The sequence below is a fragment of the Phascolarctos cinereus genome, unplaced genomic scaffold (assembly GCF_003287225.1).
Source record: "Phascolarctos cinereus isolate Bilbo 61053 unplaced genomic scaffold, phaCin_HiC Scaffold_9;HRSCAF=440, whole genome shotgun sequence".
Taxonomy (NCBI): Eukaryota; Metazoa; Chordata; class Mammalia; order Diprotodontia; family Phascolarctidae; genus Phascolarctos; species Phascolarctos cinereus.
In genome coordinates this window covers 64983612-65011142 of record NW_027556402.1, presented here as the reverse complement: position 1 = coordinate 65011142, position 27531 = coordinate 64983612, and the positions used below count along the sequence as shown (strand labels likewise).

General features: G+C 38.0%; 1 protein-coding gene and 1 long non-coding RNA gene across 4 annotated transcripts in view; one reads left to right on the top strand and one right to left on the bottom strand.

Annotated features, from left to right (window-relative positions):
- Positions 1-27531, top strand: part of LOC110222587 (uncharacterized) — a 174161-nt gene that overhangs the window by 37983 nt on the left and 108647 nt on the right. The gene's annotated exons all lie outside the window — the stretch shown is intronic.
- The window catches only part of PDLIM3 (PDZ and LIM domain 3), a 59420-nt gene that overhangs the window by 8902 nt on the left and 22987 nt on the right, over positions 1-27531 (bottom strand). The window contains exons 3-5 of one of the 3 annotated variants that reach the window (XM_021007656.2): positions 25792-25876; positions 9887-9954; positions 2285-2548 (exon numbers count right to left, since the gene is read on the bottom strand). In XM_021007656.2, coding sequence (XP_020863315.1) covers positions 2285-2548; positions 9887-9954; positions 25792-25876 — 417 coding nt within the window. Of the gene's footprint in view, positions 1-2284; positions 2549-9886; positions 9955-10371; positions 10560-25791; positions 25877-27531 lie in introns of all 3 variants that reach the window. The other 2 variants (XM_021007655.2, XM_021007653.2) reach the window with 2 other exon arrangements.

Sequence of the window (27531 nt, the reverse complement as noted above, 5' to 3'; positions counted from 1 at the left end):
AGGTCAGGGAGTATCTTCCAGGTACAGGGGAGAACATGAGTGTAGAAATAGGAGAGGGAAGAATGGAACAGAATAATCCAGTTGGTGGGATGTGGAGTGTATGAAGGGAAATAGTATGAGGTAAATTTTACAAGATAGGTTCAAGCCAGACTACAGAGGACCTCGTATGTGAAGCTAAGTAATTTCAACTTTATTTAGTCAAGGAGTTACCAAAAGCTTTAGAGCAGGACAGGGATGTTACCAAAATAGTCCTTTAGAAAGGTGACTTGAGCAGGGGTATGAAAGATGGATTGAATAGAAGACAAACTGGAACATGAAGGAGATTGAGGGAGGTTATTTGAATCATTCAGAAGAAATGATGAGGACCTACATTGGGGTAGAGGTGATGGGGTAAAAGGAATGGATTTAAGAGATATCTCTAAAGTAGAGGCAATGACACTTGGAAACTCATTGGGTGTGAGTGGGGTGGAGTTGGTTAGGGAGAAAGGGAAATCATTTACTGGTCCTGGTTTTGTCCTCTGGAACAACACAGAATAAGTCCCCTCCTCTTTACATATAGCAGATCTTTAGGCTAAACATCCCTAGTTGCTTCAACCATTCATCAAGAAATGTGGTTACATCTTACATTATAATGCCACTACTGGACCCCATGTTTCAGATGGAGTCTACCCATCACAGAATGCATTGGGATTTGCTTAATCTGAACTGGAGCCAGAGATTTCCTTCCTTCCTTCCTTCCTTCCTTCCTTCCTTCCTTCCTTCCTTCCTTCCTTCCTTCCTTCCTTCCTTCCTTCCTTCCTTCCTTCCTTCCTACCTTCTCTCTCTCCTCTCTCTGTCTCTCTCTCTCTCTCTCTCTCTCTCTCTCTCTCTCTCTCTCTCTCTCTGTCTCTCTCTCTCTCAAAAATTAATCAGGTTTATCTCTACCATTGTGCCAATGAAGAAAGGGATCCTTGACCTAACTGATGCTAGGACGATTGCCAGACTTGGCACTGTCCTGTTTGTCCCCATTCCCTTCTTACTTGCTGTCTTTTCTGTCCCTCAACAAGGAAACCGAGTTCGAATCCCACGTTCAGGTCCTTGGCTTTCCCTCCCTGTTACATTGCTGGTAAATAGTCACCAGAACTAACTTCTCCTAACACTACTGTATGTTTGGTCCTCTCTACTTTTTTTTTTTTCCTGGAAGCTCAGAGATGTTGATACTCAGCTAGCCTAAGAGGTGGCCATGGAAGGGCCAGTTTAGGAGCCAAGGAGGGTCAGTGGTGAACATCTAGAAACAGTTAGTCAGTTGTATGATTCCATAAGTACTCAAGTTCGTTACAAGCCTGTATGTGGCTCTTCCAGAAGTTTGCTGCTTCCAATGTGTTTGCTGCCTCCCTACAGGTATCCTTGAAGAGAAGTGACTCCATTCACCTGTGGCATCATGGCCTTATCCAAGTCCTAGGACCATACAGCCCACGTGGCTACCACAAGCAATTAAAACCCTTTGTGACAGCTACTTATGTACAAAAGAACATTATTTAATATTTTAGGTCTTGAAGCTCAGTGCTGTCTATTAGGAAGAGGAAAAATAGGTATTGTTCCATTAAAAAAATTGAGTATATTTAATTTCCCAGTTTTTCAAAGAGATTCTCATGATGTCTCCTCGAAGTGTAACTTTCTTAGCTGTTTTTATATTGGAGATATGTTTTACATTAATGTAGCTTGTATTTTTGAATTTCTATATTTTGAACCATTTACATCCATGATAATGACTGTTATTTAGAATCCTGTTCATAAATATTTCTGTGACAAGCAAAAATGAAAAAAAAATACAGCTTTAGCAATTGTCTCAAGAAAGCTTGGCTAGCTGCACACATTTTTAAAAAATTATACCTCTCATTGATTGTAATACTCTGTCAAATGACGTAGAGCTAAATTCTGGTCTGATTAGGATCACCTGCCATTAGAACAAGCAGCATCCTATAGAGGCAGTGAAGCCATTATCTAGAAAAATATTGTAAAATGATTTTGCTTTGAAATAGGCATAAAAGCTCTTAATTAAAAAGCCAGGCAGCTGGTACAGGGGCACGCAGGACAATGTATTGACTCTAATGCCTGCCTTTCAATCAATGTCCTAGAAAAATGTCTGTCAAGCAACATGTTTTGGCTTTAGCTTTATTACTTCTCACAATGATCTTTCAGTTTTGAAAAACCCACAGAAGTCAATGTTAAAACACACCATCACATGTGACATCCTTCATGCATTTTAGTTAGTTTGCTCATAGTCCATGCGGCCAGTGATTACCTCATTGGGGGTGTTTCCCCCAGGGCTGTAGAAACCTGACCCTGCAGGGTTTCCATAATATTGTCATCTGAGTACAACTGCATGGGTGTATTAAACTGAGCATGAACAATCTTCACACCAGGAAGTTCCATTTCCAAGGGAATGTTAGGGGCCATCTTGGCAGCAACTTTCAAGTCACCCGGGCAAATAGTGCTAATGGTACTGATGGATGAAGGGGTGCTACGTCCGCTGCCACAATCAATGCCGGAGGGAGTGCTGCATCCACTGTGTTAATAATAACCCGTTACAGAAAGACGACCCAGGAAATGAGGGTATACAGACACAAGGTAAAATAAAGAACATATGCAAAGAAGTTAAACAGGATTGAAAAGAGAAGGAAAGAGGTGAATTACAGCAAAAACAGAAAAGCAAAAGGATATTGATTCCAGCCCAATCTGATTTTTTTTTATTTTAAAGGACAGAGGCAATAAGAAGGAATAATGAAAAAAAAAACCATGCCTTTAATTTAGGACTGAAAAATGAAAGAAATTAAAGCATTCAAGACTATTAGTACATCTTTTCATATTGTCCTGCTATGAAATATATTGGTTAAAAGTTCCAGGAGTTTAGGAGAATTTTTTAGGGGGTGGGGGAGGAGAATGAGGGCTGGACCTGTGATTTCTTCTTCTGTGAGGCATTTCCAGTGTGGAAATTCCCTCCCCAGATGCAGATCTGTTACTCATCTGTGAATTATAGGATTAGAAGTTGACTGGCACTGAAAGGTTCTAACCTGCTCATTGTCACACAACTAGTATGTATCAGAAGCAGGATTTGAACCTAGGTCTTCCTGAACAAATTTCTCAAAAAGAAGTATATACCCTCTGTTCAGAGAAAAGTCTAAGTAAAGGCAACAGTAATGAATGCCACCAAACTGCTCTTTCCATTTAGGACAAATATTTTAAACAATCCTTTGTTGAAAATTAAACTAAAAAGGGATTGTGAGCAAGATCAAACAGGCTAGACATTCTTTTGCGGTTCTGAATTGCCACACTTAAGGAACAAATAAATAGTCTTTCACAGATAGTTATTAAGCACAGCAGGCAAAAAAAAATGTATTTAAATGTTTTAGACTTTGGTCTATAATTAAAAACAAGAAAAGAAAATCGTCCCCCAGTTGGGCAAGTCTCTGATGCAGTTAGGTTGTTAGTTGCTGAATTTTAGGATGTCCTGAAGTCTCTGGTATCTTTTTGTCTCTGGTATCTTTTTAATCTTTTGTCTCTGGTAGAGCTAAATTTTGTAACTTACAAAGTATAGTTTTATTTGCTGTTATTTCACAATTTTTTTTTAGTTTCTTTAAACAAAGGCAATGTGTCACGACAGCAGTTTTATAAAAATATGGTTTTGTTTGCTATTGTTTGGCAATTAAAAAATCTTTAAACAAAGACTTGCTGTCTCATAACTTAAGCCTCATGTCTCAACAAACACAACTGTGTTAGCAGCTTCAGAAATTACCTTGGAGAACCTTTAGAAAAATCAGACAACTGGCTAAGCTCACAGACTTTCATGTAGGCAGCCAATTTTATAACTTGAGACTGTGCACTTAATCCAAAAGCTGCTTCTGCCAGTGTTAACTTTTTGCGGTGACTTCCTGAGCATTAGGGACTTGTGCAGAAGAAAATCCCCATTCCTACAGAGTGTCAGCAGGCTCCCACGTTCTAATTTCTAATAAAGGGCCAGAAGTTCCAGTCTGGATGACCCAAACTTTCCTTTCCTATTTTTGGAATCCCATGAGTGAATTTTGGGGAGATATAATATGAGATATCAACATCCTCAACCTTGGAAAGAATTTGAAGGCTTTTCTGCTGAAGCTACAGGGTCATTTCACAGACAGAGAGTCTCACTAGCAGAGACATAGTCAGAAGGTTTAGAGTTGGTAGGGATTTTAGAGATTGCCACCCCCCTTCACCCATTTTACAGATTAGGCAAGTAACTTCAAGGGAAATAAGACATTTGCCCAGGAGTCACAGTGGTAGTAAGTAGTATAGCCAGAATTTAAACTCAGGTCTTCTATTTCAAAATCCATGCTTTTGCCATGGATAGCAGCACACTTTTGAGGACTCATATCATAGGATCATACAATCATAAATTTAAAACTGGAAGGGACTTTAAAAACCAGCCAAGTCCAATTTCCTCCTTTTACAGATGAGGGACTAGAGCCCAGAGAGGTTAAGTGACCAACTGAATGGTAACAAAGTCAGGATTTGAACCTGGGACTTCTAACCCCCAATATAGTACTCTGATTTCCTTTATTTATGTGTTTTTTTCCCCATATGACATTTATGCAAAATCATCTAATTTCAAGTAAAATTTATGTCTCACAAACAAATGCAAATGAATAGAAAACAGCTGTTAATTAATTTTCATTTAATAAGCATTTATTGAGTGCTGGTTGTGTGCTACTTCCAGAAAAAGCCCAGTAAATTTGAAAACAAGGAGGCAATCCCACATTCAATCAATTATCAATCAATCAGTAATTCTTAGTCATCTGCTATGTGCCAGGTACTGAGCTAAGCATTAGTTATTCTCCAGAGCCAGGCAAGAAGTGAGACAATAGGCCAGCGCAAACCTGCATACCACTGGCAGAAAGCAACATGACAGGTGCCTTTTGAAGGAAAGCACCGATGGGTACATTTTATGAGGAAAAAGATCCTATTGAAGGATCAAAAGGAAGTCTATTTACAGACTTCAGTAGCAGTGATTAGCACACTGTTAATATGAACATTTCTGTGCTCAATGGAATACATATGCCTCAAGTGTCTCACAGTCAATGTTCTCCCAGGAACTATGTTAGGAGCTTTTGATATCTTTGCTAACTTTAGAGCTATTAGAATACTGCCAATTTCTGCCAACAAACTGTAAATTGAAAAAGAAATGTTCTGGCCCATTTGATTAATGTTGTTAATTTAGATTTGTTCATTCTGTAAAGATATTAAATTTTGTAGTGGAATGAGGTGTGTTGGAGGGGTCCACAGATGGAGGTTTTTGTTATTAGCTTTGTTATTTAAGGAAGACATTTAAACTCTTCATGACTCAGTTTTCTGATCTGTAAAATGAGGGTAATTATATTATCGAAAGCATCAGTAATATGGCAATTAACATTAACAGAGAGGTGGCATGACATGGTAGATGGACAACTAACTTTGGAGTCAGTCAAAGTCTTGCCTCTGACTCATACTGGCCGGGTGATCTTAAGTGGATAAGTCACTCAATTTTTCAGTACCTCTGACAGTTTTCTAAGGATACGAGCTGTGAAACAGTTGTTGATCTGCACTGGAAGGGAAAATTTCCTTCCTGAGACTTAACTTTACTGATGAAATCACAAGCCCAGTGTAAAAATTATAATTAATAATAATAATTCTTAAATGTTTACTGTGAGCAAGACGGTATACTGCACATGAAGAAACAAATATAAATAAGTTGTGAACCCTGACCTCAATTATATCTTCTTTATAGCTAAATTAGAAAGATAACAATTAATCCTTTCATTTTATTCCATTCAGTGACAGGTTAAAACTAGGTTGACAAAATTGTTGATAAATGTGATTGATCCCCCCAAAGCCCAAATGGCTCTGTGTACCTGGGGCTGTCTCAATACTGAACAAATAATAGGCCTGGTATTTGCAAACCACTTCAGCCTGAGTTGCCTTGCTAGAGGAACTGGGGTAGATTTTCTATGTGGTCTGATTCGGTCATGGCAGTATTGACTTGGCTATCACAGAGTGAAACCATAGCTTGCGAAATTGTTAGCTAATGCTGCCTGAAACAGTTGTTTTCACCCTGAGAAGATCTGGCTCTAAACAGTGAACTAATTATACTTCCACCAAGAATAGTTTGGGATGACAGCTCTGTTAGCTTCTCCTAAGCTGAAAAGGCTGTAAAGATTCTTTAAAGTCATATCTGCATGAACCAAGCAGTCTCAGAAATGAACAGACATATTCCAAAACTTGTGGCTTTTCACTGACTATCCCCAGTATCTGGATTTCTCTCCCTTTTCATCTCTGCCTTCTGGATTCCTTCAAATCTCAGCTAAAATTCCACCTACTACAAGAAGCCTTTCCATATCCCTTGTTAATTCCAGTGCCTTCCCTCTGTTAATTATTTCCAATCCATCCTGTACATAGCTTGTTGGTGAGCTTCTTGACAGCAGGAACTGTTTTTTGCCTTTCTTTGTATCTCAGCACAGTGCCTGGCACATAGTAGGTGCTTAATAAATGGTTATTGACTAACTGATTTATCTGAGGTGGGGATGGAGATGGGATAGGGATAGGGTTAATAATTTCACTGGAGGTGGGTTTGCTGCAAAATTTGTCGGCCAAATAGAGTCATTGCAACTTACTGAAAAGTCTTTCAGACAAACAAATTAAAAAGATGAAAGAACTCTGGTCAATGACAATGACTGATAATGAAGCACACTACCTACCTCTTAACATCCATACCTAGGGTAATGGTGATGGTGGTGGGAAATTGGCATTCAGTATTTCTGAGTGTGCCCATGAAAACATCAGGAGCACCTCATGAGCTTGACAAATGTGGAGCAGTGACTCTTCTCTACCCTAGGAAGAGGGAGAGCTAGATTCCTTGGCATGCGTTTTGAGATTCCTCTGGAAGTAACCATTAGAAATTTTTGTCCCAGCATAAATGTATATAAATGTAATAATATATATTGAATATACAATATTTATATATTTATTCTGGGACGAAGATTATATTATAATACATATATGTTCATATAAATATAAGATATTGTATATTCAATATATATCTTTATATAAAATATATTACAATTACATATGACATAATATAATGTGGAAACATATAATGTTTTATATATCTCTGTATGTGGATATATGTATATATATCCACGTACGAAGAGAAGGAGAATTGTTGGGATGAGGAGAACCTACAGGATCATTTTAAAAATTGATTGGTTCACATAGAGATAGTCTTAGATAATCTTAGATTGAGGACCTACGCACACGAGAAGCAGTGTGGACTAGTAAAAAGAGTTCTGAACTTGGGCGCAACATGAGTTTGAATCCTACAATGGACACTCAGCATTATGACCATGAGAAAAATAATTTAATTTTCCTGACCCTCAATTTTATCACCTGTAAAATGGTATCATAATTCCAATAGTATCTACTTTACAGAATTGTTTAAATTGAATGAGATTCAATATATAAAGTAGTATAAATACCAGATACTATATATTAAAATTATAATATACTAATAATTCTCACCACTAATTACTTCATATATTATATAATAATAGCTGGTATTCAGTGTATTATATTATTATATGTTATATATGATAAATTATAAAAGTTAAGTATTGCTTTATATAAAATTTAGTATAGCATATCAGTATATGCTACTACATATGTTAGTCTATAATATATCTTTAGTGTACGCCATGGAAATTTAATGTTTAGATTATGGCAAAAATCATTAAACCACAGCAAAATACAAGGGAATCTATTATAGTCATAGTGAAGTACCTGTAATTTAAACCTGGCTAGAGAATTAAGGACAGATGAGATATTTATGATAATTGTATAAATGTGAGAATGTGAAATCTATATAATTATAGACATGTTTAATATAAAATGCAAGATGAGTGTATTTATGATGAATTTTCTTGAATCTGTTACCTTAAAGAGGCTAAATGTGCATACATATTTAATAAGGGCATGGTATTATACTACTGTGGCAAAGTTATGTTTCATTTTAATGGGCTAGCAGCTATGCTAGCCTCAAAAAAAATCCAAAAAGCTAATCTTGACGAGTAAATTAAGGAAATTCAGAGGATCAGCAACTGAGAAGATAATGATAACAATAACCAACATTTATATAGTGCTTTAAAGTTTTCAAAGTACTTCACACATGTTATCTCGCTTTATCCTCACAACGATCTTGGGAATTAGATGCGATTCTCCCCATTTTGCAGATGAGTTAACTGAGGCAACAGAGGTTAAGTGATTTGCCTAGAGACACACAGCTAGTAAGAGGCCTGAGGCAAAATTTGAACTCAGGTTTTCCTGTCTCCAGGTCCAATATTCTAGCCAATGTGCCACCCAGCTGCCTCAGAGATTATCTACTCCAGCTCTTTTATTTTACTGATGAGGAAGCTAAGTCTTATAGAGGCTGAGTGACTTGCCCAGGGTCCCCCCATTAATAAGTAATAGAGCAGGGGATCATACTTAGGTCCTCTAATTCTGTAGTCTGTACTCTTTTTACTACAGAACCACTGCTAAGTTGTTTGAAGATTGGTTTAAAAGTACAATTTGTTTTTCTATTTTAATAAATTATATTAATTACCATCTATAGGAATGAACAAGGAGAAGGGAGAACAGCCAGATGTGGAAATGGGCTTGACAGAAGTGAGTTCAGCAAACAGGGAGGCAGAGGAAAAGGGAAAAAGAAGAAAAGGGGGAATCAGAAAAACTGGGAAAGCGTGGGGAAGAGACAATGGATTTTATTCTCCACAGGCACTGTATTAAGGTCTCTCAAATTTTATTTGCTAGAAGAGATCATTTCTATCCCCTTTCCCCCCAGTGGTCTTTTGTCCTGTGTTGGAAAAATCCATCTTCCTCTTTGAAGAGGAAGCTACCATAAGTCCTATTTCTGGTTGCTTGCTAAAGCAGTTGAGAGGAAAGAGACTAGGTCACGAGAGTCACCCAAGGCCGTAACACAAGGAGCTGGTGGTTTCCATTTTGGATATAGTTTGAAAAGACTATCAACTATAAACAATCCACTTCACTGTTTTATAGACATCTCTGTTAAGGCAATCAGCCAATCCTCTTAATGTGAAAATTACTCTATCACTCATTTCAACTCAACCCAACCCAACCCAATTACTTACAACTCTAAGCCCCAAATCATTTCCTTTTTCTTGAGCCTCTCCTACCATCCCCCTTTCAGTTCAGCAATCCATTGTAACAAATACTAATTAGGCATGTATTAAAATGTGCAAAGCATTGTGGGTGCTTTAGGCGATCTAGAAGAATGAAAATAGCTTTTAGAAGCGGGTGCTAGAGCTTGCTGATAGGTCTGTGCCAAGGGCCTCTCTTGAGGTGTGTGTGCCTGTAAGAATGAGGGATTGTGGTGTCATGGTTAGAAGGGGTAGAAATTGGTGGGTTTATATTTATAATGGTATAAAAGTCCTTCTTTCTGTGTACTACCTGGCTTCCTTACAACTTTCAGAGAGGTTTCCCTTTTCATTTTTGGCTAGGCTTTTCTGCCCTGGTGCTGTGCATGTTGTATGACTCAAAAGGTCAAAGTATTCTGGATACAGTCTCCACATGAACAAGTGCATTAGTTAAAAATATCTGTGTTGATAGCTGTAAATTTCACAGCTCCATAAATGTCAACATTTACTCACGAAATGGGAGGTTATATTTATGCTAGTGAAGCAAGCATTTTCCCCCTTTAAATAAGCTTTACAACGAGTCCATGCCACTCAAAGACAATGTAAGACACCCCGAAATCACATTTTTTGGTAATTAGTAAGAATCGGTCAAAACATCCATGCGTTCCTTAGTGCACACTGGTAAAGCTTATGACCTGCTTCGGCCTGGAAGTATGAAAGGTTTGGGCCGAATATTGTGCTTGTGTTCAAAGTAGTTCGCGTCCTGTAAAAACAAAGGATTAAAAAACACCACCACCAACAAAGTCAACAAAGATTAATTTTAAGATGCAATCAAATGAACACAAATTTTGTTTATTGTTTCCCAAACTGGGTGCTTGAGATATCTATCTGCTATTAAAATTGTAAATATTAAGAGGTCACGAATTTGCTATGACTATGGGAAGAATGATAGTCCTGCTGCCATTTCTTCATCACCTCCAGATGTTCAGGTGTATGGATGCTTTGGGTACCTGAACAACAGAGCAGTGCTCTGGACGAATATCTATTTAAGGGTATGATCTTATATGATTTTTTCAGAAAAAGAAAAAACATTGAACATCAAGAGCTGGACTTTCAGGTGCAAACAGAACAGGAACGTCATCAAAAACATCGTGGACAGAAGCTAAGAGTCAATACTTACCTTTGAGGTGAACTAGGAATAAGACCCCGTAGCTGTCCATGTAACGCATCTTGAATATTGCCTGAAGAATAGAGCCCAATTGGCGAATTATAGGAGGAGCTCACTACCTGCCTTTTGTCGTCGATATTTGCTGCGGCAACAAAAGGCTGTGCCCTTCTGTTGTGAGCGGTACCAATAGGCTTGAATTCCTGTACGTGTTGGGTAGACAAAATACACAGAGCCACAGATACATAAAGAAGCGGTTAATGTGCAAAAATTGATTAGCCCCGTGCTTGTTAATCTTGGCATTTTTAATATCCACTGTAGCATTCATGGACTGATTCCAGAAGCAATTAGCATCAAAAGGTTCTCTGATTTTTCCCTAAAATTTCACCTGGCAAATGGAAAAAATCCAGTGTCACTTAGACACCTAATGACTAGAGGACAAAGGAAGTGACATGGGTACAAAAATCAGCTGCTGTGTTATTTATTGGCACTATATGAACTTCTTCCATATGTACAATTCTGAGGAGATTGTATGGGAAGAGTGTGTAGTTAGAAAGGGCAATCTGGCCTTGACTCAATAATCATTCCTATACATAAAAACGCAGTCTCTGGACACGTAACTAATGGAAAAAACAATTGGCAGAAATGTAAGTATCTTTTTAAAAACTGATTGAGGCAGGAGAAAAATTGTTGGATTTAGTGTCTGAGGATTTGGGTTGGAATTCTGGCTCTGGCTCTACCCGTGTGTCCTTAGGCAAGTCAACTCTAGGTCTCAGTTTCCTCATTTGTATAAAGAATTGGACCTATTAAGGCCTCTTCTAGCTCTGGCTTTATGATTCTATAAACTGTCATTAATTATGGACCGTTTACATTCATTGAATTCCTTATTCTAAATAAGAATACAGCTTCCTGGACATTTAATAGAATAAATTCAAATTCTTAATTCAGAATAATTGTTATTTCCACTAGTGGTTTTAAGTTTGAGGTGGAGGTGGAGGTGGGGGGAGATGGAAAGCTTAAATTAATGTCTCAACAACAGCCCTATAGTCTTGCATCTAATGAAATTACAGATTCCTGTGCCACCTTTTTAAAGCTGCGTTGTGTTTTGGCTTTAGCTTTGGAACATTTTTTTGAGAGACACTGTACGTCTATTGTAGCACCTGAAGGACTGTACTTCACAGATAGCAGTGACTCTGCTACCTTACTGAGGGAATTTCCCACAATGCATCAGTCTCTAAACAAAGAAACTGGCGAGTCTTGCTTTGACAATTCCATAATTGGAGATGAGTTGAAATCACTTCCTCAAAGAAGTAGTTTGATTTGTGGGGGCTTATTCTTTTTTCCCTTCGAGAGCCATGTTGTTGTTATTTTCCTTCAAAATAGAAGGAAATCATTAAAGCCAAAGGGAATGCTACAGTGGATGGGGTCCAGTTCCCATGACTAAATCTTCCCATTCTGGCAAAATTAACAAGATAAATCTTTATAAAAATATTTTCATTTGTACGTTTTAAATGGACAGTAACTTCATCTACTTCTGTGCTGATTTTATATTGCAAAGTATTGCAGAAGTCTGCCAGATGTTTGAAAAAATATGTGACTAATCCAAAGTGGGACATTTTGTCACGGGAGAAAAATCACTTTGTTGTCACATTAAACTTCAGTGGGACTCCATTCTCCCTCTTGCTGCGGGAGGCTCTGAAAGCTCCCAGACTCTCAAATAGCTGTGGGTGGGCTGGTGACTATCTGCTGGAAATGAAAGGTTCCCTTCCTTGGGTTTAACTGTGCTCTGAAAACACCATGGATATAACTCTAAGGGGGACAGAAACAGAACGGGGTGGTAGCTTCTTCTGGCTATTTCTGAATGTCCCCAACAAGATACTCTTTTTTGGGGGGGTGTAAGGCAATTGGGGTTAAGTGACTTGCACAAGGTCACACAGCTGGTGTCAATTGTCTGAGGCCGGATTTGAACTCAGGTCCCCCGACTTCAGGGCTGGCACTCTATCCACTGTGCCGGTACTCTATCCACTGTGCCACCTGGCTGCTCCTGACAAGAAACTTTCTATATGTTTAGGATGCCAGTCAGAGAATGGTTTCTCCTGTAACTAACCCAATACAGTGGGCAGTTCAGTTTTAAATTAAACCTCTTTGAGGACTTGGAATGGACTATTTTGCTTCTGACTTTGTCTCCCTAGCATCGGTATGGTGACTTGAACTTTTGGTCTATACCTGTTAATTCACCTGTGCACAGAGCTCCCAGTGGAGTGACTCACTTTGCCAACGGAGACTGGTAACTGTGAGGCAATTTTTAGTCTTGAAGAGTTGTCTGGGGCCACTGGGAGGTTAGGTGACTTCTCCAGAGTCACACGGTCAGTTGGTGTTAGAGCCAGAACTGGAACTCATTTTTTTCTGATTCCAAGGCCAGAACCTCTATCTATTGTGCCATGATGGCACTACATTAAATCATTAATGCAGATAAATAACTAGATGTAGCTTAAGGCAGTTTCTGAGTCCCAATCCTTCTAACATAATGAGCATACAACCCTTCAACACATCCAACTCTAAAGAACTCATCCTCCACTCCTCTCTGGCCATATAAGAAGCATTGTGGAGTAGTGGATAGATTGTTCCAAAATCATGAAGACCTGGGTTCAAATCCTGATTTAGATACTATGTATTACTCTGGTCAAATCACTTAACCTCTGTGCCTCATTGTCCTTAGCTTTAAAATGAAGAGAAGTAGAATTGATGGCTTTTAGGATCTCTTTCAGCTCGAAATCCATAATCTATGCATAGGCATTAGTCACGTTCTAGTCCTCACCAACTCAAGGGACTGCACTGATTACTAAGAAAAAATGAAATTCATTTCTTTATTCTTCTTAGTCTGAAAAATAAATTGTGTATCTTGGCTGTAGAATCCTGGGCTTAACCACTCCGTACCTGTAGGCAATTCTCTAAGACTTACTAGATTGAAAACTTGCTTACATCTATCTAGGAGAGAATTTACTCACCAGGAGGCCCCCACACAGATGAAACCATGGCTCATAGGGTGATAGATCCAGAGTTAAAAGACTCAGAGACCATCTATTTCCACACCCTCATGAAGAATCTGAGGCCCAGAGGGGGCAGGTTTTTCAAGGTCACAAAGGAAGTGACAGGTGGGATTTGAATCCAGATCCTCTGATTCCAGAGCCTTCTAGAGACAAGGTTCTTTCTTTCCATTGTACCACACTGCGTCCAGATAATTTAAAAAAAAATCATAGATAGAGGCATCTAAGTTGCACAGTGGATAGAGCACCGGCCCTGGAGTCAGGAGGACTTGAGTTCAAATCCAGCCTCAGACACTTGACACTTACTAGCTGTGAGACCCTGGGCAAGTCACTTAACCCCATTGCCAAGCCAAAAAAAATTATAGATAGATCAATAATTGATTGAAGTGGAAGACTCTAAAAGGAAAGCCTGAGAATTCATGATAATAAAAATTAAAGATTAATTTTATAATTATATAAATACTTGGGCCTATGGTCTCACTAGTATGGAAACTCCTTCTACTAGTGTAAATTTGTAACTCTCTGTAACTTGAGGTCTTACAGAGTTGCCTAGGCAACTGGGATATCAAATGACCAGTCCATGAACTAACTACTAGCCCATGTTAGAAGAAGTACTAGGTCTTTCTGGATTCCAAGGTTAGCCGTCTTTTTAGTTCACCAAACTGATTAATAAAAATGATTAAAGCTTGAACAATATGAGCAGTTTCATGGAAAAAGCATTGGAATACCAGAATGGAATATAAAAGGCCTGGTTCTTTCTGGTCCTGCCCTGCCATTTATTAGCTGTGTGACCATGGCCAAATCATTTTGTTTTTCAAGGCCTCAGTTTCCTCATCTGTAAGGTAGGGCTAGACACGATCACCTCTGTGGTTCCTTGTAATGCTACTAGTCTATGATTTCATAAGCTGCCTAAGAAGAGTCACAAAGCAGGGTGCAGAAATTAGCTAGCTCCAGACTGGCCCTCTGAAAACAGCCTTTTCTTTTTATATGTGTATATATATTACAAAGGGCTAAGACAAAGAAGTTGTACAGTCACTCATTTTTCTACTTATGCCTTAAAATTTATGAAATAAATGCACTTGAAACATATTTAAAATTAGGTATTTCCTGAGGAGTAACTATTTGCTGAAAAGAAATATTTAAAAGCATTGCTTCCTGAGAGAAGCAGGGTGGAATTATCCAAAGGGCATACTGAAGAGTCTAGATCATGGAAAAACAGAAGAATTTAGCATTGAGGGTCACCATTCTGATTGCTTTTCACTTTGTTGTTGACAAATAACAACTCAGCCTCAGTTAAGGTTTAAAGTACTTTGCTGCCAACAGCTTGGTGAGGTCGACACTATTACTAGCTTCATTTTACAGATGAAGAGAGTGAAAGTTGGAAATGTTAAATGAATTGACTAGGGTTAAAAGGCTAGATTTGAACCCAAGTCTGCCAAATCAAATTCTAGCATTGTTTCCACCTAACACCCTGCCTCTCATAATGAAAGGGCATATTAAAAAACTCATTCTGTAGTTAAACTGATTGCATAATATAATGTTATAGTTAGTTACACTTCAATACCTTTTGTCCTGGAAAACATTAGTAAACAAAATGTCAATAGCAAAACGTACAGCAGGAAAAACAGTCCAGCTCTTGTGTTTATCCAACCTAAACCAAGTTTTTCAAGTTGTTCCTATATTTCCCGGTAGCAACCCATGAGTTTTTACTTTATTTTGGAATTTCCAAATACTAAATCATAAATCAAAAAGGATAACTAACGAAATACCATCCCAAATACAGTCTTTCTTTTATTCCCCAAGCAAAGGAGACTGTTGGTGTTAGAGAGAACATAACACTTTATTAACATCCTAGAGCAAACTTGGCAGAAGGCTCCTCCATTGTTACTCATTTTTTAATTGGAATGACCCAATGATTCCAACCCAAATAATTTGTTTGACTTAATGCATGTATGATGAAAATTGGTTTGGGGTTCACTATGACAGTTTATTATGGTTCCTCATGGCAGATCTTGAACAACTAAACCAGAGCAGGCTGATGAAATGTTGGCTCAAATAGCGTTATGGAAGCGACTGCACATTTTTGGATGTTTAGGAATGTTCCGAAGCCATCTTATCTCACTGATCTTCTTTGGTGCGCAATGATGAGAAAATGGTTTAGGACACTTGTACTATGTATACTCCTAAATTATCATGCAATTTCAAATGAAAGATTCTTTCTGCTAGACTTTTTCGGATGAATTGCTTCAGTTCTTCATTTCACTTTCCATGTATAGACTTGGCTTTATTTTTAGTCAGTCAGTGTATCGACTAGCATTTATTAAGTATCTACTATGTGTCAGGCACTGTGCTAAGCAATCATCTTCCAATAAATGGATAGAGTTTTCCTCCTGATGCTGTTTAGACCTCTTGTCATTTGGTCTTGGATCAAAATTTAAGCACCTACTATGTGTCAGGCACTGTGCTAAACAATCATCTTCCAATAAATGGATGGTGTTTTCCTCCTGATTCTGTTTAGCCTCTTGTCATTTGATCTTGGATCAAAATTAAGAGTAGCTTTGGTGCCTGAAAAGTGTCTTTCCCATACTTGTGAATTGTGCATGCTAGGCACTTAAATGACATTTAACAATGAGAACTGTACTATTTTATTTAAGGACATGTAAGTGTAGGGAAAGAGGAAAGAATTCTTTGGCTGTATCATTAATGTCTTGCTTTAGAAAATGAACATTAAATTATGTTCGAGGATTCCTACACAAAATTTCTCATTAAGGCAGAGGTTGGACTAGATGACTTTATAAAGTCTCCTTCAACTTCAAGATTTTGAGTCTGCTCAGAACACATTTTTACCACTGATGTTAAATCCTAGATATATTTGACATTACATTTCTCTGATTATTGTAGGGCAATAATGTCATAAAAGAAATATAATTAAAACTTCTCTGTTTTACAATTCATACTTTATTTGAGTCTCTTTACAATGGTAGGAAATCTACAGGATAAGAAAAGTGGTCATAGCTAGAGAAACAAGCCAATTCATATTAGGGTTATGTCTTGCCTAATGTTGTTGTTTGCTTGTTTTCAGTCATGTCTGATTCTTCATGACCCCATTTGGGGTTTTCTTGGCAAAGATACTGGAGTTGGTTTGCTGCTTCCTTCTCCAGATCATTTTGCAGATGAAGGAACTAAGATAAATAGTGTTAGGTGACTTGCCCAGGGTCACACAGCTAGTGTCTGAGGCTGGATTTGAACTCAGGTCTTCCTGACTCCAGGCCTGGTGTTCTATCCACCGCACCACCTAATAGCCCAGTAGTATACTAGCATTTGGTGATGGTGCCCAAAGTCAAGGCACCATTATTGGATAGGTTAGAGTTCCATTCCAGAACATTTTATTCCCACTTAAGAATTAAGAATTGTATAGGATTTGGAGTATTCAAAAATAAGCATTCTTATCTGTAATTAATGAATCCTCTGGGACTTTGTGTCCCTTGTACTTACTCAAATGAATCTAGATCTCATCAATTTGGATATTATCTCTAGTGATACATAATAATGACCCATCCATGACTGTCTATCCTTTTCCATGTCTTCCCATACATTCACCACAGGGTACCTTGTACAGAGTAGGCATTTAATTGGTGTTTGTCCAATTGGTTGAAAAACTCTTATTACCCTAGCTGGCCTGAGCATGATGAGATCTGGAGAAATTTAATTCTTCAGTGTTCAGTTTGTGGCAGTGGTTAGGAAAGGAGCAGGGACATCTCAGTTATAAACATGTCAAAAGTAAAGCAAGGCTTGGCCCCTAGCTGAATTCCTAGGGCTTACAAAGCCCAGGGACTTGGACAGCAGGGAGGACCTATCTACGTTTGGCCTATATATGGGCTTTGTGTTTAGCTGGGCAGTGGAACCACCCGAAGAGAAAATGGAATGCTCACTATGGAGTTTCAGAGCCAGGGAGCTGTAACCTGCTTTGCCTGTAGTGATGGATGGGACAAAGATGCAATTCATATTCTAGAATATCATTACTTGTTGTCTAAATGATGATGATGATTTTTTAACCAATGACAATCACATTTAACAACCATTGATCATACTCTTTTGACTGCAAATATGTATCTTAAAAATAAATTGGGGGGCAGCTAGGTGGTGCAGTGGATAGAGCACCAGCCCTGAAGTCAGGAGGACCTGAGTTCAAATCTGGCCTCAGACCAAACACTTGACACTTACTAGCTGTGTGACCCTGGACAAGACACTTAACCCCGATTGCCTAAAAGCAAAAAAATAAAAAAATAAAAATAAATTGGCAACAAGGTCTACTGGCTAGACTCTACAGCCTTGATTTGGGGATGCTGATTTATTATTCACCAGCATGCAGTATAGCCTTAGGAACATAGCAATTCAGTTTGTCAGGTATGTCATCTAAGGCATGGTAAACTGGTAAGACACCTTAAATAATCATTCAAATTCATTAAACAAACATTATTCATTAAATGCCTGCTATATGGAGGCAGTTTGGCACAGTGTAGAGAGATTCAGTTTCGAGGTCAAAAGTTCCAAGGTCAAATCCATCTTTTAAATGTTACTACCTATGGATGTGCCTTTTCCTTCCTGGGCCTCAGTTTCTTCATCTGTAAAATGAGGTATTTGGATCTCCACAGAGTCCAAAGGAACGTCAGTGGCCAACCAGTCCAACCTGTACATGAGAGTAATTCCCACCATAACACACCAGCCTCTGCTTGAAGACTCCCAGGACGGGGTGCTCACCACTTCTTGAACTAGTTCATTTCACTCTTGGACAGCTCTAATTTTTAGAAAGTTTTTTCCCCGACGTCATGCCTAAATTTGCCATCCATTGTTCCTGGTTCTACCCTCTGGGGCCAAACAGAACAAATTTAACTTGTCTTCCACACGGTGGTACTTCAGAAAATTAAAGAAAGCTGATGTGTCCTCCTTGAGCCTTCTCTTGTTCTTAAACATGCCCAACTCCTTCAACAGATTTTCTCTTGTCATGGACTGAAACCTTTCATCACCCTGGTTACCCATCTCTTGATGTTTCCTACTTATCAATATCCTTCCTAAACCGTTTTGTGGTGCCCAGAACTGAAGACAACATTCTAGATGAAGTGTGAGGAGGATGCTATACAGTGGGATTTTCACCCTTCTATTCTAAGAAGCTAAACCCCTCAAAGCAGCTCAGCTTAGCTTTTTGGACTACCACTTCACGCTGCTGACATATATCGCTCCTACAATCCATGAAAATCCCCCAAGTTTTTCAGAACAATTGTTTTCCATCAAGACCTCTCCATCTGGTTCTAGTGAGTATGATTTTTGGTACCCAAGAGCCAGGCAATACCTAATGGACTGCAGTTCATTAGATTCATCCCAATGCTCCAGCCTGTCAAGATCCATTTGGATTCTGGATCTTTCATGCAGTCTGTCTGTTTGCTACTCCTCCTAACTTTGTATCATCTGTAACTTTGATGAGCATATCTGGCATCAATGTCTTTATCCAAGTCATTGCTAAAAATGTTAAACAGTACGCATCCAAGCACAGATCGAACAGAGTAGGTATTTAACGGATGCTTATCCAGTTGGCTAAAAACCCTTCTTTTATCACAGTTGGCTGGAGCATGGAGATGCTTGGAGAAAATTTTGTTCTTTAGGGCTAGGTTTATGACAGTGGTTGAAGAGGCAGCAGGAACATCTCAGGTATAAACATGTCAAAAGCAGGTCAGGACTTACCTCATTTGGAAGGGAAGGCTCAAGTCTACTTACTTGGACATTGGGGGAATGTTACTCCCTTAGAGATGTCCTGTCATGTTGACATTCATGCATGAACAATCAGTCTTTGAGTTTAACTAGGGACAGCTGGGGTACTAGGGACAGCTAGGTGGTGCAGTGGATTGAGTGCTGGCCCTGAAATCAGGAAGACTCATCTTCCTAAGTTCAAATCTAGACTCAGAAACTTACTGGGTTTGTAACCTTAGGTAAGTCACTTAACCCTGTTTGTCTCAGTTTCCTCATCTGTAAAATGAGCTGGAGAAGGAAACGGCAAACCACTCCAGTATTTTTGCCAAGAGAAGCCCAAATGGGGTCATGAAGAGCCAGACATGAATGAAAATGACTGAATGGTGGGATTAAGCAGCCTCTAAGTTCCCTCTTAGCCCTAGATCTATGATATTCTAAGTGTTAGAGATACAGAAAGGAACAAATTCAGTACCACTGACTTCAAAGAACTTAAAATCTAGATGTGGTAAGAAGGGAGAAAATGACTCAGATACAAATAGCTATGATATACAGAATAAGATGAAAACAAATAAGTCTAAGCAAATGTGCTATGAAAAAATTTGAGGAGGGAAAGGTTTTAAAAATTGTAAGGATTGGAAATCGATTTAGCACAATACAGCATACTACACACTTAAGAATTTCACCAAATTATTCCTAGGTCACTTGACTTAAATAAGTCAGAGATAATTAAGTGATTGATTTAAAATTTGACCAAGACTAGAAACCCAGGAGGACCTAGTTCCACAATGGAGGGTTAAGCTGCCCATTTTAATGGCCTTCACTTTCGTTACCTTTGTTTGTCAAAGATTAGTCTATTTCTGCAGCTCTTTTAGAAAAGACTCTTTCTTCTTTGCCTAACAAAAGTATGAAAAAAAATCCATGTAGAACAATAGGTCAATTATTCTTAGAGACCTATCCTACTTTAACAAACTTAACATCACTAACTTTTTTGAGGTGGGGTGGGGGTTACAGCATCTCATGGCCAGCACCAGCCCCTCGCAAAATTGTAAACTGGTCAAAGTTTCTTGTTAGCACTTTCAGCCTCCTTTTAGTGGCCTTTCTGCCCCTCCCTCATCTCAGGAGCCCCTCCTCTTACTGGTTTCTTACTCCATTCTATGAAAACCTATTATTAGGAAAAGATATGATAGACTCATTAGCCCTGAGGAATAAATTGAGCAAAAGGTGTTACCTCTTTTGTTGTTATTATTCAGTCCTGTCTGACTCTTCTGTGACCTCATTTGGGGTTTTCTTGGCAAAGATACTGGAGTGGTTTGCCTTTTCCTTCTCCAGCTCATTTTATAGATGAGGAAACTGAGGCAAGTACGGTTAAATGACTTGCCCAGGGTCATACAGCTAGGAAGTGTCTGAGGCCAGATTTGAATTCGTGAAGATGAGTTTTCCTAATTCTAAGCCCAGAGCTCTATCCACTGTACCACTTGGATGCCCCCAGTTAGCTCTCCCAGGTGGTATTTGCAATAAAGCCTTAAGCCTAAGAAAAAGGTTTAACAGAGACATTTCAGACATCTGCCCTTTATTGAGACTAGCCTTCTCAGTTTTCCAAAATCTCACAACACAGATAGCAGGCTGCCTGTCCTAATCAGGAAGGCCAAGCCTGACTTTTGCCTGACAGCTTAAAGAAAAGGAAGTTACCGAGTCTTAAGAGAATTGTTCTGCAAAGGAAAAGGATTGAACTGGAATGTTCCAACATATTTCCCTGCCTCCTCTTCCCCCCGTATCAATTTTCTTGTGGTAAAAGCCTTTTTTTTTTTTAAACACAGTTCAGGTAACTCTGATTTAGCAGATAAGTCCTAGCAAGCTTTCTGAAGCTCAGGATAGTGAAATGACTTGCCCAAGGTCACAGGACTCTTAGGTGACAAGGTAGTATTTGAACCCAACACTTCCTGTCTCTAAGCCTGACATGCTAGTCTATGTAATTTTTGAAAGTTACTAATGCCTTTTGAGAGCATAAAAAAGGATATGATATATTTAACCCCTTTCTTTCTAACTTGAGAAGTGCTAGTTCAGAAAATCTTTTTTAATGTGATTTGTACAGAATGCTATAAGCAAGATCTGGGTTGATTTCACTTGGTTATGGTACTTCTATACTGAAATATTCAGATAAGCACCAGATTATTTGACTCATTTATCCCATTTAGTGAGAGTAGATTTAAATGAAAATTCTTTGTTTTTTATAATTCAGCTGCACAGAGAAGGGCAGAATGTCATTTTTGTAACTATGTTTACTGGCATCTGCAGCTCAGTAACTATACAAATGCCTGGAATGAGAGTTACAAAGAAGTAAGTGCAATGAAGAGCTGATTGAAGGTCTGTACGTGCTTGTACTTCACAAGAATTATAACTGTCTGATGAAAAACACCATAATGAAGTGGTGGATTTGATATATTTTCCTTTTTTTCTTTAAAACATTCACAGCTTATATGTTATGCCCCTACCAGAGTAGAAGCTTACTGAAGGCACAGATTCCTTTAGTTTGCTTTTTGTAAGCCCCATACCTAGGAAAGCAGCTTTATATACCATAAACAGTCAATAAATATTTGTTTAATTGAATTGAAGACAACTTAAAAAATCTAGATAATTTTAAAGCCATGTAGCTACATGAAGACACGATGACTTCCTAGCCAGAACAGTTATGCACAAAAAGTAGTATTGTTGTTTGGTTATGTCTGAATCTTGATGACCCCATTTGAGGTTTTCTTGGCAAAGATGCTGGTTTGCCATTTTGTCTCCCGCTTATTTTATAGATGAGGAAACTGAGGCAAACAGGGTTAAGTCTTTAGTCTTAGTATATGACCAGCTCAACAGTTTTTCTAATCATGAATTTCTTTTCTGATATATTTTACAAGGTAGCACAGTGGGTGGAGTGCCAGGCCTGGAGTCAGAACGACTCACCTTCCTGAGTTCAAACCTGGTCTCACATACTTGCTAACTGTGTGACCCTAGGCAAGCCATAACCAACTCAACACTCACCGTGTGTCTCTCCATTGTCCTTAATAACCCACAGTTTTAATTCTTATGGGATAATGGTATTTCTAAATTTCGCAGCCAGATGGAATCCGTTGGAGAATATTATGATTGAAAATCGTTTTGTTTGGACAGGGAGCAGATGGAAACTGCTGAAGGCACAGCAAATTTGCTAAATGCAATCTCTTTGTTTCCTCTTCAATTCTGAGCCCAACTTGTCCATCTATATAATTTTTGAAAGTAACTAATCTATACTGCCTGTCCAAGGAATAAGAACTAATGGAGTAACTCCATAGGCTGTCCATCCAGTTATACCTTAAGATCAAGACAGTAGGCAGGGTTGTTGGTATCCTTGGTTTTTCTTGCATAAACTGCTATATTTATCTCTTTTTAAGTGGCCCTGGCTTTCACTAAAGTAACTTTATAGTATTTTGGAACTTAACTGCAATCAGCATGTCATTCACAAATAGGAATAACTGGAGGACCTCATCATCTGTAGAGAATCCCTTTTCCACTTGAAGTTTGTACAGACTATCCTCGGATAGTGTTTTACATTCTAATATTTATAATCAGAGGTTTGCTGAAGAGTTACCTCTGTGATTGCACCTATCAAGCTTTTTTGTATAGTCTTAACATATGGATGAGAAACATCTGTTGGAAAAGGCCTTTATGGCTGCATTTTATTTTCTTGAATCAAAAAAGGTTTTTTTTTTAAATAATCAGCAAATACTTAATGCAATGGCATTTTGCATTTTTTACATTTTCAGCTAATTGTGTGACTGTGAGGAAGTCTTCTGGTATAGAAAATGATCTGCAAAAGCCAGCTTATTCCACTGTCATATTTTTATCAAGGATGTTTTGATAGGTTTATTCTTTAAAAGTAGGTAAGAAGGTATGTGATACAGTAGTTGCTCATGTCTTCATGTTTGACTTTTTTTGGGGAGGGCTGATAACATGATCTATGATTCTCCCCACACATTCTTTTGTTATCTTTCACTCAGATAGCTTAAAAAATCCCATTTCATTGTTTTGAAAGATATTGCTTCCAGTATGAATTTCTTCTCTATTTAGTTGGGTTCCACTTCTCTTCATAAACGTCTCTTCTTATGTGCCATTTCCTCTTTCTCAGATGAGGATGAAGTATTGAGTCCAAATATGGTAGTTCCATTGAATTCAATTATGACAATATATTACAATCTTGTATTCCATTTTGCACCTATTTGTTGCCTCCTTCAAATTTCATTTATAAATGCTCTTGAGATGATCTGGATTGATTGAGTTTTATGCATGTTTTCTACACTTATTTCTGTTCTGTTGGTCTTCAATTGTTAAATCATAGCAGTTTTTTTAATCTTCCTCTATAATATTTCTCAAATGAGTTTGTTTTATTAATCAGTGCTGCCTTTCTGCTTGATAAGGAGATCAATTATTTGCTGGCTGAAGTAGTTTTCAGGTCCTTCTAATCTCATTTTGACTTCTTCCTTACATTGTCTAATCTTCTATAAGACATAGTGATAATAATACTTAATGTTTTTACCTTTGCCTATTACCCATTTTTTAAAAAAAAATCAATAACTTGTTTGAACATATGAATTTGAGGCTGTTATAGTTTTATGCACTTGTCCTTTCATTTTTTTCTTCTATTTTCATGTTGATTTTCACTTCTGTTCTAACCTCTGGTTTCTGAGATCCCTTTCAGTCCTGGATCTATGATTGTATGATTCCAGACAATGATCTGACTGAACATAGATAAAAGATTCTGAAACCACTCCTATATCACTAACTAGTCACTTCTTGCCCATCAAGATATATTTAATTTCATCTTTTTTGGTTGTGATGTTGTTTGGTGTTTGCCACATCTAGAACTTTCCAGCTCTGCCTCTGAGGAAAGTAACCATCATATTCTGCATTGGTAGTCTATAAACTTTTTGGCTCTCTTTATTCCTTATCTTGAGCCTTATTTTCCAACATTTTTTTTACCTTCCTACCCTATGCCTACCTTTACCTCATAGTTACAAGTACCGAAGTATACATTGACTTGACTTGGAAGATCTCCTGAAGTTTTTTTTAGACTTTCTCTACTTTGGCATTCTCTACAACAGATGTTGCTGCTTAGATTGCAACTAACTTCATGGTGGTCTTTCTGAATATGCTGAAAATAAACATTGTAAGGCCAGATGACCAAACACTTCCACCTACTTGTCTTTGTATAAATGATTAAACCAACTCCAACTAATCCATGATTTTTTAAACTTTTTTTTGGTGTGTGTGTCATGGACCCATTTGGTAGTCTGATGAAGCCTACAGACCTCCCTTCTCAGAATTATGTTCTTAAAAGCATAAAAGTGTTTTAGTAAGGAAACCAATTATGTTAAAATATAGTTGTCAAAATACATTTTAAAAAAGATTCATGGAACCCACATTGGGAACCCTGCTTTATAGTTCTGTTTTGAGTCTTCTCCCTATACTTGCTTTAGGTAAACTGATGACCTTTAAAAAATATTCCAAGTCTCCATCTATGATCCTGTGATCTCATCTGCTTCCAAAGGTTCAATTAACATCTCTGCGAAGGTGACTGTTTTCACTCTCCTCTTTCATTGGCGTTTTCATGGAGAATTTATGAGCCATCCTTTTCTATAGCTTCAATTTCCTTTTGTCTTCTGGCTTAATTTATAGTAAGAATGTCAATATTGGTGTGGTTCTTCTAATTGCATATTGGATTGTTGGTCATTGGACAAAGAGCTCACATTTAGAGGAGTACCATCCATTTGCATGCATGCATCTATCTATCTATCTATCTACCTATTTCTCTATATCTACCTATTTATCATCTCTTTCTCACTACATACTCACAATACATGTATGTATTTTAAAAACTGATTTTCTTAGTACATTGTGCTCCTGTTTCCTGGTTTTTTGTTATTGTAGTAGAAGAGGGAGTCTTCAAAATGGGCCATTTGTAGTTTTGTGTTTGATGGGTTGCCATGGCCATAGTATCTAAGCTTCTGGTGATGAGCATTTCTCTACTTAGCCAAGGTGATCCTAGGATAACAGATGCAGTCTATAGCCAGTGCCACGTTGAAAGCCCTCCAGTTTGGTTGAAGCTTCCAGAACTTGCAATCTAGTGACATAGTTTTCAAGAAGCCCAGGTTAACTCTATGTCATGACAAAACATTGGAGCAAGAGTTTTTGTGGGAAGTGGGAGTAGTTTCTGATGTTTTATTCTACTTCAAAGGAATCCACAATCTGAATAGATATGCCAAGAAGGGAGCATTTGAAAGGTTTAAGAATAAGGGAAGTATTTTTATTTATTCAGTATCATGAATGATGTAAACAGGTCCAAGGAAAGTAGACTGTGCCTATAGACTCTATTAATGACAAAATGCTTATAGTATGCTTAATTTAAAACCTATTTTTAAGCATGCAAACTTTGATTAAAACTCACACTCAGTCATTAATCATTAGGTGTTAGTGTAGGTAGTGGTTTATAGGAAAGAACTTGGAAACCCAAAATGGAAACCCAATGGCAAATGAACAATGTCAATTTTAAAGTATTAAAAAAAAAACACATGGGATGTTGAGGATGGCAAAATACCAGAATCATTTACTCTGTAGTTCATACCTGGGGTTCGGATTCTAAGTTGATTTTGAAAGGATGTGCTTTCCCATCTTCTGAAACTTGGGGAGACCATAAGCGAGTTTCTGCCCTGTTAATAAAATAAAATAATTGAACTCCTAGCTTTTAGAAGTTACACCTCCCTCTCTAGCCTAATGATCAGATAGTTCTTTCTTCTCTACAGTTGAATACTAACAACATAACATCCAAGGATTTAATAAAAATGATTTCCCCTTTATCATCACCCTGTTTAGTCCTGTACAAATAATGCTATGCCTTTTTTCTGTCATCTGGAATGAATCAAGATTTCCCTTGAGACTCTTGTGCAGATTCTGGGGCAATTAGTTTCTAATTGCACATTTTAACTTGTGTGGGAGTGTAGAGAGGCCTAGAAGAGTAAGCCTTGAGTATTCACTGAAATGGTATGTGCACACTGCCTCCATATTGTTCCTTCTCTTATTTGTGTTGTTCAAGGTCTGGAGTTGAATCCATGCATGAGTACTCATTTGCCCCGTAAATGAATTACTGCTTAGTGGTCTGGTATTATGGGAATTTGCTTGGCCTGCATTCTGGAGCTTGCCTAACCCTACTGCTCACTTGATACATCACCTTCTCTACTCACATGGCCACCACTAAAGTCTAAGCCCTCATCAGATTTCTCTCAGACTACTCTAATAGCCTTTTCATTGGTCTCCTTGCTTCTAATCTCTACCTTTTCCAATTTGGCTTTTGCAAAGCTACCAAAATAATTTTCTTAAGGCAAGGTTATAGTATCATACATTTACAGCTAGAAGAAAATTTCAAGGCTACTTAGGCTCAGAAAAGTTAAATGTCTTGCCTATGATCACACAGCTAATAAATATCAGAGGTAGAATTTGAATTCACATCTTCCTGACTTCAAGCCCACTATTATATTCATTATTCCAGTTCTGCAATTATTCCACTCCTGCTGAAAGATCTTCAGTTGCTCCCTTTTGCCTACAGGATATTCAGGCTGGCATTTAAAGCTCTCTACAATCCAGCACCTACCTATGCAGCCTTATTTTATACTACTGCTCTTCAGAATCTCCATGTTCCAACCAAACTAGCTTTGTCCTAAATTCTATATCCCATCTCCTACCTCACATAATTATCACCTCACTCCTGAAATACTTTTCTTACTCTTAGCTCCTAGAATCTTTATCTTATTTTAAGTTCAAGTGATATGTACCCTGTTAAGCCTTCATTGGCACTCTCTGTTTTTAGTGCCTTCTTTTGCATCAAATTTCCTTGCACTATATTTCTTTGTGAACCATATTTACACCCATAGAATGATGAGATCCTTTAACAGGGAAGGATGGTTTTGTTTTTGTCATTGAACCTCCCCCAGATCCTTGCATACATTGTGCTTAATAAATGCTAGTTGAATTAAATTACATCAAATTGATTTCTGAGATGACAAAGGATTTGATGGAAGGAAAACTTTTTTTGTCTGCAAGCTAATAGAATTCAATACTGCCAAGTGGTAAGAATATGAAGATGAAGAACAATACCATTCCTAATTTCAAAGAATTTTTAGATTAGTGGGATAGACATTAATAACAGTAGCTTAAATTTACATATAGATGGATTTAACTATATTTCAGTTTTTGAGACTGCGAATTCATCTTACACAGGCTTGAAAGCATGGTGGCCAGTCATGACTGAGGTACATGGAATCTTTGACCTGCTCTGTTTCTGACCTGGACTGGTTTGCCATTCCTTAGG